Here is a 14399-nt window from a genome sequence, read left to right on the forward strand (position 1 = left end):
GCTGCCTCTTTACCAAAGTGAGCAGCCTCCAGCGGCTTCCTCTTTGCTGGCATGAGGGTAGCTGCATGCTTCTTGCCCCGACAAAGAGGCGGTGTCTGCAGGCTTCTCATGCCAAAAAAGACCGGGGGCTGGAGGCTTCTCGCGCCGGCAGTGGCTGCAGGCCAGCTTGTTAAAGAGGACCACTCCTCTGCCCTACCCATGCATTTTCCAGCATTTTCCAGCCCAGGCTGCTTGGAGTGAAAAGCCTGTAATATGCTGCCACTAAGCTGCCTGGGTTCCTTGCACTAGTGCTGGAAGAAAGGGAGTCTGATTAAGAGGGTGGGCTTTTCCAAGGCCACTCATAGAGGGGAAAAGTGAGTGCGCCTGGCCTCCATGTGGCTCTAATTATTTAAAATTTTGGGGGGTTGTGCACGTGGGGTCCTGGGGGAATCAGTGACCGGAGCAAGAGGGGTGCACAGTCTGACTGGGCAGGGAAGGACTTCCAGCGCTCATGCAGGGAACCCAGGCTTGAAGCAGCAGCAATGGTTGGAGCTTGTTCAGCAGGACCACTCTTCCGCCCAGCCCGGGCTCCTTGGAGTGAAAAGCATGCAATATGTTGTTACTAAGCTCCCTGGGTTCCCTGCATGAGCACTGGAAGAAAATTGGACGATGTCTGTAGCCAGGGCCGGGCTTGGAGCAACAGCAGACAGACTTCATGGCTTATAATCTGCTCCTCAAGCTCCGAATGCACGAACCGGCGAGCTGGAAGAGATATTCTCTGTCATGCAGGTGAGTATGTATGGATCAAGTGCTTTTTCCCTCCACCTCCCCATCCTCATCCGGGTCAGGCCAAACAGCTCAATGGGGCGGAAAATGGGGCAGTCCTTCTCTCTTTTCCCCCTAGCCTCCTTTTTCCATCATGCACCAGTCAGGCTCAGCTGACAGCCGTGATCTTTAAATGGGCTTCTATTTAGTCAGTCCAAGAGGGGGTGGGGAAGGGGCTTGGAATGGTATGTAGGAAATTGCCATCCCACCTTGCCGTGAGTGACATTGAGTTGGCTATGCCCACACAGTCATGTGACCCTCCCAAGCCACACCTACCCAACCAGTCATTAGGAGAAACAGTTGTTAAATTACTTAAATCCCACCGCTGACTATGATTATGGTTTATCACTCATAGCTTTTTATGTACAATGAGAGCTTATGAACCGCAGATTCCTTGTGAGTCCAATCACATTTCGGCAATAAAGATTTCTGCTCTGCTCTGCTCTATTCCGCTGTTATTTTCTGTTCTGTTCTATTCTATTTCTATTCATATATATCTATATGTGTATGAGTGTGTACGTTTTGCATTTGTGTAGCTAGAAACTATTTTTTTTTAAAAAAAAAAACCTAGGAAATATACAATATCGGATTCCATGTCAAACTTTCTCCATGCAAATACTGTGCAGATATTTCCTGGCTGTTTTGAGTATGTGCAATGTATTGTATTTTTCTGATGATGGTTGTATCATTGGGTAGCATGAGAAAGTGACATGAGAAAGTGAGGATAGAAAATAAATATTTCAATTAGTTTTAAGAAGGGATTGAAAAACACAGGGAATGTTGACTTGGTCAGTTAAAAATGGCTCTCAGAGCTTAGTTGTTTCCTTGCAGACATTTCATTACCCAACTAGGTAACATCATCAGTGCAGGTCATCCCTCAACTAACAATATTCTCTTCTATTAGTTCTCCATCTGTGACCACCCTTTTATATATTGTTTTACAGAGGACATTTCAAGCATCAAGGAGAGACGTACCTTATTGAACCCTTGAAGCTTTCCGACAGTGAAGCCCATGCAGTCTACAAATATGAAAATATAGAAAAGGAGGATGAGACCCCCAAAACCTGTGGGGTAACCCAGACTACTTGGGAATCGGATGAGCCCATCAAAATGACCTCTCAGTTAGTCCTTACTCCTGAAGTAAGTCTTATATTAAACTCTCATGTATATAATATGGTTAGAGAACAGGGATTCATTCACTTGTTTCTAAAATGTAAAGTAAAAGAGAAATTCTTGGGGGGGGGGGTGATTAGATAGAATTCATAAGGGAGAACCCTCAATTTCTAAATTCTTTATACTCAGCAAGCTGTGGCTATATACATTATGTTTAATTGGTCCTTAATTGGTCCTTTATCTTGAATGTTCTAGTCTCAATGTCTGCTCCCAGTCACTTTAGTCAAACGGGATCTTGTGCAGCAGAGTTAAGAAAGTGACTGTCAGACAGCAAGAAAAGAAATTGCATTCTAGAATTGGCAATTTGGCCTTGTAGTTCTGTATGCTGAAAAAAACATAAAAACATTTTCCTAGGGAAAGAAGCAAGATCTGTGTGATTTGAGCATTCTAGTAGTCAGATCTAACAGTAGAATGGAAGAGGGAAGGGCTCTTTCCCTGGGAAATAAGTGGCAGATCAGCAATAAATCCTTGGATTGCAAAAAGAAGTTCAGAAGGGATTCCTCCCTAACACTTTCACAGGATGTATCCAATGGTTACACAGAGTGTACTTTAGTCTGGCAAGATTCCTATCTATAGGAGAGCAGCAATAAAGAAACTACTCTGAGCTTTTAACTATGTTGTTCTTGTTCCTTGTGCCCAACAAGTCTGAAACAATACTCAAGTAATCATTTTGAAATTGCATCAAAAGAAAGATATAGCTCTTTCACAATTTAGAGGGACTTTAATTGGTCAGAATGTCTCATTGCCTCCCCTTATTTTGTCTTTGATGCATAGCAATATCATTGGAGGCAATGTCTAATTGGTTACATGACCACATCACAATGTTTCTCATATGATTGATTGAGAAAGGGAAGGAAAAGTGAGAAAGTCATTGGAGCATCGTTTTGACAGGCTCAAAAATAAGTCAGAGAAAGCGATTCTTTCACATGCTCGTTTTTATTCCTATTAAATTCTGTTCAGAACTAGGTATTCATATATAAATTTATCTTTAAGTGTTGGCATCATAAATACCAAAAACAAATCAATTGGAAACAAGTGCCACACCATATTGATACAAAGAAAGTGATTTGTGTCATGACAAACTTTTTTTAAAGGTGATAACTTTTGTTATTGCTTCACAATCCATTGCATACTGTAATTTTTCCTCAAAAATTTATCAACACATTCGCTAAGTCAGAGTTGCCCAATCTTTTCAGCTTTGTGGACTGGCAGGGGAGAAAGGGGATGGTTCTATGTGAGCAATGGAGGTCATGTGAATGCACCCACTTGGACAAATGGAGCATGTCCATCCATGCTTTCTTGCTGACCATGCAAGTGGAGATGCACATGCTCATGCCAATGCTTGCCCACAACTTCCAAGGCCTGGTAGTGGGCCATGGCCCAAAGGTTGGAGACCCTCACTCTAAGTGCTAAAGTTTAAACAACCTGTCTCCCTATAAATGCCTTCTTCAAAGAGCCAATGTTTCTGAAAGGCCAAGTATTTTGACCAGGGAGTATAACAAGCAGTTTTCTGATTATCTGATGATGACCAAGATTCTTGTTGGCTGCTGGGAGCAACATGTCTGAACTGCCTTTTGTTTATTGTTCTGTTTAGCAACAAAAATACTTGCAGGCCCCAAAATTCATTGAGCTTTTCATAGTTGTGGACAACGTAATGGTAAGTATCCTGGATATCATTCCATATTTTGTTTCTGCCTTTTTTAATGTGGCCATTTTTGAAGACCTTAAGAGACATCCGAACTGGGTTTCTCTTAAATGTGATTTATCGTAAACTTTGATATTTCTTTGTTATTGGACCCAACCAATATTTTAAAAAGTTAGGAGACATTTGTCAATATACTCTAATTTGCACACTTGTTCTTCCTGGATTCTATCTAAATTTATTTTTATCGCAAGTTTGTTAAACAGTTCTACAGTTTCTTTGAAACATTCCTGCACAATTTGTATATCCAAGTTGACATCACATGAAGAATAAGATGTCTAGTAGAGAATGCTTAGTATGTTACACTTCTCTAAACGTGGAAATATGGCATCCAATTTAAGAAAGAATCTCAGTAAGCTGACCAAAATTTTCTCCAACCAGGAGGAGAGCACATGTAAGCTGTTCAAAAATTAATAATCTGAATATATTAATAGCAGAAATGTAGATTAAAAATCAGCACAAAAGAATTCTTTGGACTGAATAAAAAGTAATATTTTGTCTAAATCAGCAAATTCAATGATCCTTTCACTGAAATGTTGTTTGTCTTCCTCCTTCTCTCCCTTCTTCCTATAATTATGATCTCATCTTAACTTTTTTGTCTTTTCTGTAGTTCAGGAAATACACCGGCAATTACACCGCTATAAGAACAAGAATATATGAAATTATCAATTATTTAAATGTGGTAAGAAGACATGGCAAAAATTATTTCACTTGTTGGATTTAAACTTCTCTCTGCCCCGTCCCAGATTTTCATTGTGTTCGCACAACACACGTAACCAGTTAAAGAGAGCTAGGAGATGGACTTCTATAAGAATGCTAACTTGTGTGGCTTCGAGTGAGGTTACATCATTCGGCCAGCAAGGTGATTCAGCATTTAAGGCCATCCCAGAAAATGGTTAATTCAGTAACTAGGTTAATAAGCCTCTTATGTGAATAAAGGCACTGTGTTGGGAGGCTGCAATTCCAAAAGTGTTGTAAGAATTCAGTCAGAAGGACACCCATAGCTAGATTCTTTGAATTCTGCAGTTAATGGTTCTGAACTTGGACATTAGAAAGATATGGACAGAGTCAGCCAATTGATTGTGAAACTGATCCCCGAGAAGAAACCTGGAGAGAGGAACTTAATTTAAGTTGGATTGTGGTACTTAGGAGGAGATACACTCGTATTGTAGTGTCCTGGTTAGCCTTCTTTACATTTCTGTTGGAATCAGGGAGACAACAGGAAGTTCGCTGAGTCAAATCTCCTTTTCGTCCTCCTCCTCTCCTATTCCTGATTACAGAGAATAATCACCTGCTTCTTTCTGTCATTTTATTTATTTATTCTGCTTAATGTGCATTATTCTTATTCCCCAATATATAGAGTCCTTATTGCTGTCTGAGCTTGGTGGTTTCCTTGCAGACATTTCATTATCTCACTAAAGAACTTACTTCTGTAAGCAAAGTAGCAAACTCAGAGCACCGAGGACTCCACAATCCAATCTTGAGCTACAGAGATTTCTCTTCTTTTGATGCCTAGATCTATTTTGTTCACCTGTCCATAGAAGCCAATGTTAGTTGCCTTTTAACCTTGAAAGGTTTCTCAAGGTTTAATTGCATTTCAGTTTCTGATTGCTCCCATGTCCACCTGACAGATTTTCAGATTTCTGAAAATTCATGTAGCACTGATTGGCATAGAAGTGTGGTCCCTCCAAGATCCGATTAACGTGCAGTCAGCGGCGAATGTCACTTTGGACTTATTTGGAAGATGGAGAGAAACAGATTTGCTGCCACGCAGAAGGAATGATAACGCTCAGTTACTCACGTACGTCTCATTGTGGGGGAGTTTGGGAGTGGAGGATTATGGGAAGGTTTGTGCTTGCACAGAGTTTCCGCTCTATGGTGTATTCTTTAAATCCTATGTGAACTATATCTCTGGGTCAAAGTCAACCACTTTTATTTTTTTTTGTAGATGAGAGCTGGTTTTGAGAAGTCCTTGAATGATTGTAGGTCAAAAACTCAGCTTCATTTCATTTCACCTGGATTTAAAATTGAAACTCAAATGATTATCCTGCTATGCTTTGGCTGTACTTACACATTCATTTTCAATTTGATTAAGTAATGCTTTGGTTCCCACTCTGTACTTTATTTATCAGTACAAATACAACACAAATATAAAAAGGCAACATTAAAAATAAAAATATGGTTTTCTGCCTGCATGGTCTTCTGTGATGAGCCGAAGGACAGAAAGAGGGAGTAGTGACCTTCCTCCCATATTTAGGCATACCAGGGGTTGTAACACAAATACATATCCATATCCATATCCATATCCATATCCATATACATATACATATACATATACATCATGAATATGTTTAAAAGTTCTACTTAGCTAAATGGCATCTGAGACTAGAGCCTAAAATGAATTCTAACATTCTGAAAACTGGTAGTAACTGAGGACGGGATGAGAGGTTTGCAAAAAGCCATGGAGAGTTATGTATGCCCTAAGACTACATAATGTGCTTCTATTTTCTATAAATTTTATCCACCTCTCCTTCTTTTTTATAGGGGCATTAACTTCAATGGAGATACTGTAGGATTAGGTTACGTGAGCAGCTTCTGCAAGTCGAAGCATTCTGCAGCAATTGTTCAAGTTAGTAGAAAGTATACCTGTTACCTATTTGTACTCAAGTGAAAACTTATATATATATAGGCATAACTTCTTTACAAATAAAGTGTCTTCTGATTTTTGATCCATGTCATTTTCATCCATATTTGTTTGTGCATTTCACATCTCCAGGTCCTGCCGCAATTGATAACATTTTGGCCCAATGCATTCTAGACATGTTGTAGATTGAACTTTTTGTATGTAATGAGCTAAATATCAGAAAGTGACAATATATTATAATGTTTCTGGATCAGGAGGAGTGAAACTGTGCTCTGATTGGTAAATGAGCAAGTCAAATCAAGTTACAATACCCCCCAAATAATGCTTCTGAACAATATTCTTAGCAATCATAATGACAAATATGAATCACTCCTCTTTTCTTCCAAGAAATTTAGGATCTAGATCACATATGATTGAATTAAGGTACATTGACAATTGAGGTAATACTAAATCTACTTTTTAAAAAAGTGTAGTATTTTAAGATCCTGCAAGAAAACCATATTAGTTAAGGTGATGCTGTAAACTAAGTTTACAGCATCACCTTAGGTGATACAGCATCAGTTTACAACTTAGGTGATACAGTAAACCTAGTTTATTATTCACATAGAAAGAATGTATAAGTTTTGTTTCTTAAAAAGCAGAGTTATGATGTGGGTAGTATGAGGTAATCCTAAACCTGTTTGCGAAATAAGGACATTTTTTTTATTCAGAAAGAGCAACTCACTCTTAAGTCTGTTTAGGGCTTCAGCCTTCAATATTCTGAAAATGCTAACTTGAACAAAAAAATGCTGAATATTTTTGGACTGAAGTTGCTTGTAACTAAATGAATGAGACAACAAATGGATGCATAGGTTTGGATCTTCTCCTGTGCTGTAGCTTCTGGGGTTTAAAGTTTTCTTCTGGAGGTATTTGTGTATGTTCTGGAGTCTTGGTGGGCATATATGCATTCAGAAGAGCTAGCTAGAGGAATTCTGAGATGGTACCCTTGACTTAAAATGTGCCACTTAGTCACATTTTTAGCCACTTAGTGCTAATAATAATTTGATTCACTTTCAGTTTCTTGATGGACTAACAATAAGTAAAGCATTCTCTTTTCTTCAGGATCATAGCAAAAGAACAAGTCTTATTGCATCTGCAATGGCCCATGAGATGGGTCATAACCTGGGCATTAATCATGACACAAATGCCTGTGCTTGCCAACCGGACTCATGCATTATGTCTCCAACACTAGGGTAAGGATTGAAGAAAACCTTTGATGCCTTTCCAATCAAGCCACTTTTAAAGAATTGCAATTAATTGTTAACTTAAATATACTAAGGACTTGCACAAATGAAATAGTCAGGGAGTTAAACACAATTAGTGTCCTTGGGATTTTCCTGCCTTGCCCCTTGAAAGATAGAAGATATGTTACATCTCTGCCATATATTGCAGTCTTCTGAAATCAACAGATAGCAACCTATAGGTCTTTGACTTACAACCATTTGTTTAGCAACCATGCGAAGTTACAATGGCAGTGAAAACAGTGACTTATGACTGGTCGTCACAGTTAAAACCATTGCAGCCTCCCTTCAGTCACAGAATCAAAATTTGGGCAGTTGGTGACATCAGTATGTATTTATGGCGGTTGTAGCATCCTGCATTCATGTAATCGTCATTTGTGACTTTCCTAGCTGTCTTCCCCTATGCAAAGCCAATGGAGCAAGCTGGAGCCCCTTAATGACTTTGTGATTCACTTAACAAAGTGGTTGTAATATTGAGCATGACTCACTTAATAACTGGCTTGCTTGACAATGGAAATTCTATGGTACCAAGTCAAGGACTAGAAATATTCTGTTCCAGGTCCATGTTTAGCCTTTGCTTCATCAAGAGGGAAAAGGAAAAGGGAAGCCAAACAAATTGAAGGAATATTCTCAGCAATTGTCTATTGCAAAACTCCCCGTAATTTTTGTGTAGCCTCAGTGAGCATGTCCCCTATTGATCACTTTCTGGTTTCTTCTGCTAAAGCCCTAGGACTACATTGTCTCATATTCTATGCAATGGCAATGAGGTCAGGAAGTATGGAGAATGCTATGTAGCCTTTCCTGTACTTGCTGGAAGATTTCTGGGCATCATGATTACTTTTTAGACACTTCATGGTGTTTTGTACAGAAGACTTTGCTTAGAAAACAATGTTGCTCAATGAACGCCACGAAATGGGTCTGGCACAATTTTGACCTTGAAAGAAGACCATCTTGTCTATTTAATGACCACCTGCAGATTGTCTTTGTGTTCTTGTTTCCAGCCCTAACTTGAGGGCCAATGTTTATATTAACATTAGGAAGCTGCTTGGGTGGGCATATGATACTGTGTTTGCATCTATTTAAGTACGCAGTTTCAGAGGTCAGTGTGACATCGCTGATATTATGACATTTTCAACAAAAGAAATCAACAGTGAATAGTTTAAGGCAAATAGAGAGTTAGTATAGTTAGCTCTCCATGTGCCTCAAAGATTTTATTGTAATAAAAACTACTATCCCTCCAAAAGAAGAAAAGAAAAACAAAACTCCACCTGTTTTCCCTTCAATTATATTATTGTCCTTCCACAGAGAGGCTGACTAACAATGAAAATGAAAGGCAGGCCACTCAAACACAAGTAGCTCAATCAACTACATAATATCTCATTGAAAATTTATTTGGTTAAAAAAGAAAAGAAAGTTGGTGGAATTAAACTGAGGGAGCATAATCTGGGAGTAAGATCAAGGGGTACAAAGAGTTCTCTTTGTACCCCTTAGCAATATTTCTTCATTAGCCATCCCTTTTTCATCTTATATGGTTTTGCAATGAATTTTGTTCCTAGTCCAAATGTGGATGATGTCCTGATCTTATTTCATTTCATCTCTACAGTTTTCTACCTTCCTTTCAGTTCAGCCACTGTAGTTATGAAGAACATCAAAGATATCTTATTAATAACCTCCCACAGTGCATTCTCAACAAACCCTTGAGAACAGATATTGTTGCACCTGCAGTTTGTGGAAATTACTTTGTAGAAGTAGGAGAAGAATGTGACTGTGGCTCTCCTCAGGTAAGGGTTTTTTTTTTAATCAACAAGAGTAATTTGAAAAAAAAAATCTCAAAAATGGGAACCTTTGAAAAATCATCTGGCTTTCTAAGTGGTTTGAGCCATCCAAGAGGTTGGTTTGTGAATGGCATAGATTTGTGCCCTTTATATACATGCATGTATGCAATGGTTTCTTGGATTTGGGGAACCAGTTGTGGAAGAATAAGGAACGGTTTTCTCACTACCAGTTGGGGAAGACGTTATATTTTTAAAAATGGGTGATTTACCTCTCCAACAAAATCCTTCCCTACTGAAAACCCCTATTTTGGTGACATGGCCACATTATCTGTCCCACTATTTTCTTGAACTGCTTCCTCCTAGAATTTATGATCTTTAATCTATGCTCTGATCCCTAATAATATTTTTAAAAGAACAGTAATTTAGTGAAGTGTTCTCTTTGTATTGTTAACTAAAAATGTAATAGTTTGTAAGAATGTCCTTGAGAGACGAGGAGGAAAAATCTACTCAATGGTCATATAAGTGTGTAAGATTAGCCTGCAGGGCATGGCAAACATCTGAAGAGGAACACTTCCCACACATTCTCTTGGTCCATAAGAATGGGGGGGGGGGGTGTTAGAAATAAACTTTCAGTATTTAAAGATTCCGCTACTGTAACCTTACAATTAAGGTAGGGTTAATATTCATGGTTGGTGCTTCTTCTCTGGACTACCTCCAAGGCTGGCATGACGATTACAAAATCCCTCATGAATAAGAAAGGAATGGGGTCTCTAGGTTATGTGGCCTTCACAATTGGGAGACGAGGATATTTTTATTTGTTTTATTCTTTCCACATAGGAGATATCAGAGAAGTCTGTTTCACATCGATATGCCATCAACCGTTTACAATAACAAACCATTTGTGCATTTGCTAGCTTGAACCCATAAGAGGGAACCCATCACAGACATATCTTTTTCCTTCACAGTTTCCCTCTTCAAAATAGACCAATTAAAAAAGACCAGGCCAAACACTCTATGACATCCTTTGATATGATTTCATTTTCAGACTTGTCAAAGTACCTGCTGCAATGCTGCAACTTGTAAGCTGAAACCTAGGGCACAGTGTGACGCTGGAGAGTGTTGTAAGAAATGCAGAGTAAGACTTATTTATTTTTAACACCAAGAGCAATTTTAACCTTTATATTATAAATATAAAAATGTAATATTTCTTGGCTGTTTACTATGATCAAAACATTTTAACCTCTTCCTATCCCCTCTTCCAGATTATTTGACCCGTAGGAACATATCCATAGGGAAGATAATGTAACAATATTTCAGACTTGTCTTAATCGAACATGCCCTCTTTCTGTACATTAAATCTCTGAAAATAATACATTTGTTCTTGGATTGACTTTGCATGGAAGTCCAATTTAAATAAGGGTGCCCAATGTTTGAGATTGATGCCCTAACTTAGCTCCTTGACTTTTTGGAAGGTTCTGGGAGGTCTCTGGTAATGCTGTGACATTTTTCTCACTGAGATTTTTAGGATGGAAATAGGTTTAAGAGATTTCTGGAAATAAAATTGCTTCTCTCCCACCCCTCCTTAAATTCCCTACCTGCTCTCTAAAGCTCTAAATTCAGTTATTTAGGTGGCACATTCTGGAGGTGCTGCAGGATCATAAAGAGAGAGATTCAAGTTCCTCATTCCTTCTATATAGGATCCCAGTTGATTCTGCAATGAACCTTTTGAGCAGAGGGTCCCAAATCATTTTGTTCTTTCCATATTTTCATCACAAGTCCAGATTCATAGAAAGAGAAGACATTTTTCAGCAACACAGAAAATTCTGGGAATGCTTCTTCCCGTGTAAGGAAATAAAAAATATATCATGAGAAGTTCATCAGTTAACCATTGGCAGCCCAATTGATTTTCACTTCATGGTCAGCCAAATGTAGTCTTGTGTTTCAGAAATCGAGCCTTTCATTGCAATCATTTTTCCGTAGCGAAGAAGACAGGCTGCAACTTGTTCTAGGCACAATGCACAAGTGCAAAATGGCAATTTTTTGCAAGGGATGCCTTGATTAGAAATCCTCATGAAGACGAAGAGGAAATTTTGAAATGTGTCATGAATCATAGTTTGACTCTGATCTTTGCTGCTAAAGAATGACAGGTGGGAATATTTTCCATTCTCACCCACAGTTTAAGAGCGCAACAACAGTGTGCCGGGCAGCAAAGGATGACTGTGATGAGGCTGAACTCTGCACTGGCCAATCTGCTGAGTGTCCCACAGATAGCTTCAAGAGCAATGGAGGACCATGCGAAAGCAACCAAGGTTACTGCTACAATGGGACATGCCCCACCATGCAAAAACAATGTCGTGATTTGTTTAACAATGTGCCAGGTAAGTCAACCAGAGGATTTGAAAAATAGTTTTATTGTAAAAGACTAAGACAGTCATTGCATTAATCAAAGATTTTCTCCTTTGTATCCATAGTAAATCATGATTGCATATAACAGAGTAAGAAGGAGGGGGTCTTCTAGTCCAACTCCCTGCTCAAGTAGGAAACCTTATACCATTTCCCACGTCCTCTCTAAAAATCTCCAGCATTGGAGCACCTACAATTTCTGAGGGTTTTGTACAGATGGAACAATTTTTCAAGACGAAGTTCTTTCTTTGGAGGCTTTAGAGCTCAGCCTTCTAGATCTTTTGGTTTAAAGCTCCAGTCATCCTTAGAGAAAATGGCCAATGGTCCAAGATGATGGCAGTTGTAGTCAAGAAATCTGGAAAGACTGACTTTGAGAAAAGTGTCTTTTGTGGGTTATGGATACCTTCCCAAATTGGACAAAGATCTGGGCCAATCTCAATGAGAGATAATGTAAATTGATTATGGGACTGTGTGCTAAGAATATTCAAATCCCAGGATTAAAATTTTCTTTACACTTGGCACAAAAATTGAAGAAACAGATGTTGGGGGATGTGATTCTTCTCACTCATCACTCCTGACTTTTAGGCTACATTCCAACACAGGGATATTTCTACAACAGTGTTAAAGTTGGAAAATGAGAATGAGCACACAGAGGAATGGAGCTGCATTCAGATTCCCCTCCAGCCATTGATTTTCTGCATGGTCTTCTGCAAGTGGCACAAAAGTGGCTTCAGCTTTTGTGCCCATAAAATTCAATAAGGAAGTTTAATGTAGCTGGTTAGATAGAAAACGATTCAGGCATAATGAGGATTAGATAAATAATGGGTTACAAAATAGTAGCTTAGAAATAAGCAAATATTAACTATAGTTTCTTTAATCCTCTGGAATCTCTTAAATTATTCTTTATCCTGCTGGCATGTTATACATTCATGTATTTGTCTTGGTTTTTCACTCCCTCTTGCAGATATAAATGTGTCTCCAGATAAATGTTTTAGAATTAATCGCAAGGGGAATGATTATGGCTACTGCAGAAGGGAAAATGGTGTAAGGATTCCATGTGAACCACAGTAAGCAATCTAAATTATTTCCTTCTATGATGATGATATAATATAAGGATAATAAGAAATATTTTAGGGTCCACATCTGCAGGAATATGATCCTGCCATCTGGCTAAAACCGTAGAAATGTGAATCAGTTTCTGGATGGCTAATTTTCCTTTGTTTTCCATCTTGGGAAACTGCCTTTTAAAAGATTTTGTCAGAAATGACAGATAGTTCTTGACTTACAACCATTCCTTAATGACTTCCAAGAAGTGACTTAGAACTTGCCTTTTCACTTACAACTGTTGCCCCATTCCTATAGTCATGTGACCAATATTTGGGTGCTTGGTTTGGCGCAGTGTTCCAAGATCACATGTTCATTATTTGCAACCTTCCAGCCAGCTTCCAATAAATCAAAGACAATGGGAGAAATCAGATTTCCTTAACAACAATGTGATTTATTTTGCAATTGTAGTGATTCACTTAACAACCATGGCAAAAAGATTATAAAATTGGGTGCAGCTCACTTATCAACAGCCTTGTTCAGAAATGGAAATTCTTCATGCATTTGTGGTCATAAGTTAAGGACTACGCTATAATCAGCTTTTCTCTTTGGGATGACATCACCCAGCTTGTTTACCCTGCATATTACTGTACAAACCCTGGTTGATGAGTTTATGAATTGCATTTAGCCATAAATCATGATTTAGAAATCACAATGGCCAAATTTGCACCACATGTTGAACCCAAACTAAACAATAAGCCACATTATCTGTTTGTCATGGGTATAAATCCAGATTCTTCTTTTGGCTCTTACACAAACACACAGACCCCTGTGCCATTGTTTCTTGTTAAAACAAGGGGACTTTTTATTTTATACATTCCTATTTCAATCTTTTTTCCTCTTTACTCTCATATTTTTTTTAATTAGATTGAAATGGAATAATAACTATTTTTCAAGGCAATTTCCCTCTCCGATATTTAGTGCAGTTGCCTCAATCTTTGGATTTCAACTTTCATCATCCCCTGTCATCCACTGATCAGAGATTGTGAGAATTTTAAGCTAGAGATCTGGAAAATCTCTAAAGTCTCCTAAATCTGCTTTAAGGGTTTTCCAGGTGGATAACGGATGCATTAGTTGCTCATAAGATAAGAATACTGAGTCAACCATCTTCATCCTTAAAAACAGGGAAATCACAGGGAGCCGGTTGGAGATACAGGGAATTGTGATCTCCAAAACTTGAAACACCTTGTGAGATTTTTGAGTTATGTGTCAGGGGCAACTAGTTCTTGCCCCTGACACATAACTAAACAAAAACCCATAAAGGTTAACCCGAGATGAAGATTCTTAGCGCAGTCACTCATGTCCTGGTCCCAGCTGGACGACTGCATAGGGCTACCCTTGCAGAGCATTTAGAAGCTACAGCTGGTACAGAAGGCAAAGATGCTGACAGTGCTGGACACCCCTGGAACATGGCATGTGTGACCACATTGTTACACAAGTTGCACAGGTTGCCAGTTTGCTTCTGGGCCCAATTCAAGCAGCTGGTCATTACCTTTAAAGCCCTTTATGAAATA

At 38.8% G+C, this 14399-nt stretch overlaps 1 protein-coding gene across 1 annotated transcript in view; it reads left to right on the plus strand.

Moving 5' to 3' along the window:
* Nucleotides 1-12852, plus strand: part of LOC309395998 (zinc metalloproteinase-disintegrin-like protein H3) — a gene marked incomplete at both ends in the record, with an annotated part of 69946 nt that extends 57094 nt beyond the window's left edge. Inside the window, 10 exons of the mRNA XM_081960710.1 lie at nt 1749-1944; nt 3572-3634; nt 4290-4361; nt 5311-5480; nt 6224-6308; nt 7425-7555; nt 9207-9384; nt 10424-10513; nt 11555-11756; nt 12746-12852. Of these exons, the coding sequence (XP_081816836.1) occupies nt 1749-1944; nt 3572-3634; nt 4290-4361; nt 5311-5480; nt 6224-6308; nt 7425-7555; nt 9207-9384; nt 10424-10513; nt 11555-11756; nt 12746-12852 (1294 nt within the window). The remainder of the gene's footprint in view (nt 1-1748; nt 1945-3571; nt 3635-4289; nt 4362-5310; nt 5481-6223; nt 6309-7424; nt 7556-9206; nt 9385-10423; nt 10514-11554; nt 11757-12745) is intronic.
* Between the last annotated feature and the right edge of the window lie 1547 nt (nt 12853-14399).

Source organism: Natrix helvetica (assembly GCF_964273705.1).
Source record: "Natrix helvetica genome assembly, chromosome: 8".
Classification (NCBI taxonomy): Eukaryota; Metazoa; Chordata; class Lepidosauria; order Squamata; family Natricidae; genus Natrix; species Natrix helvetica.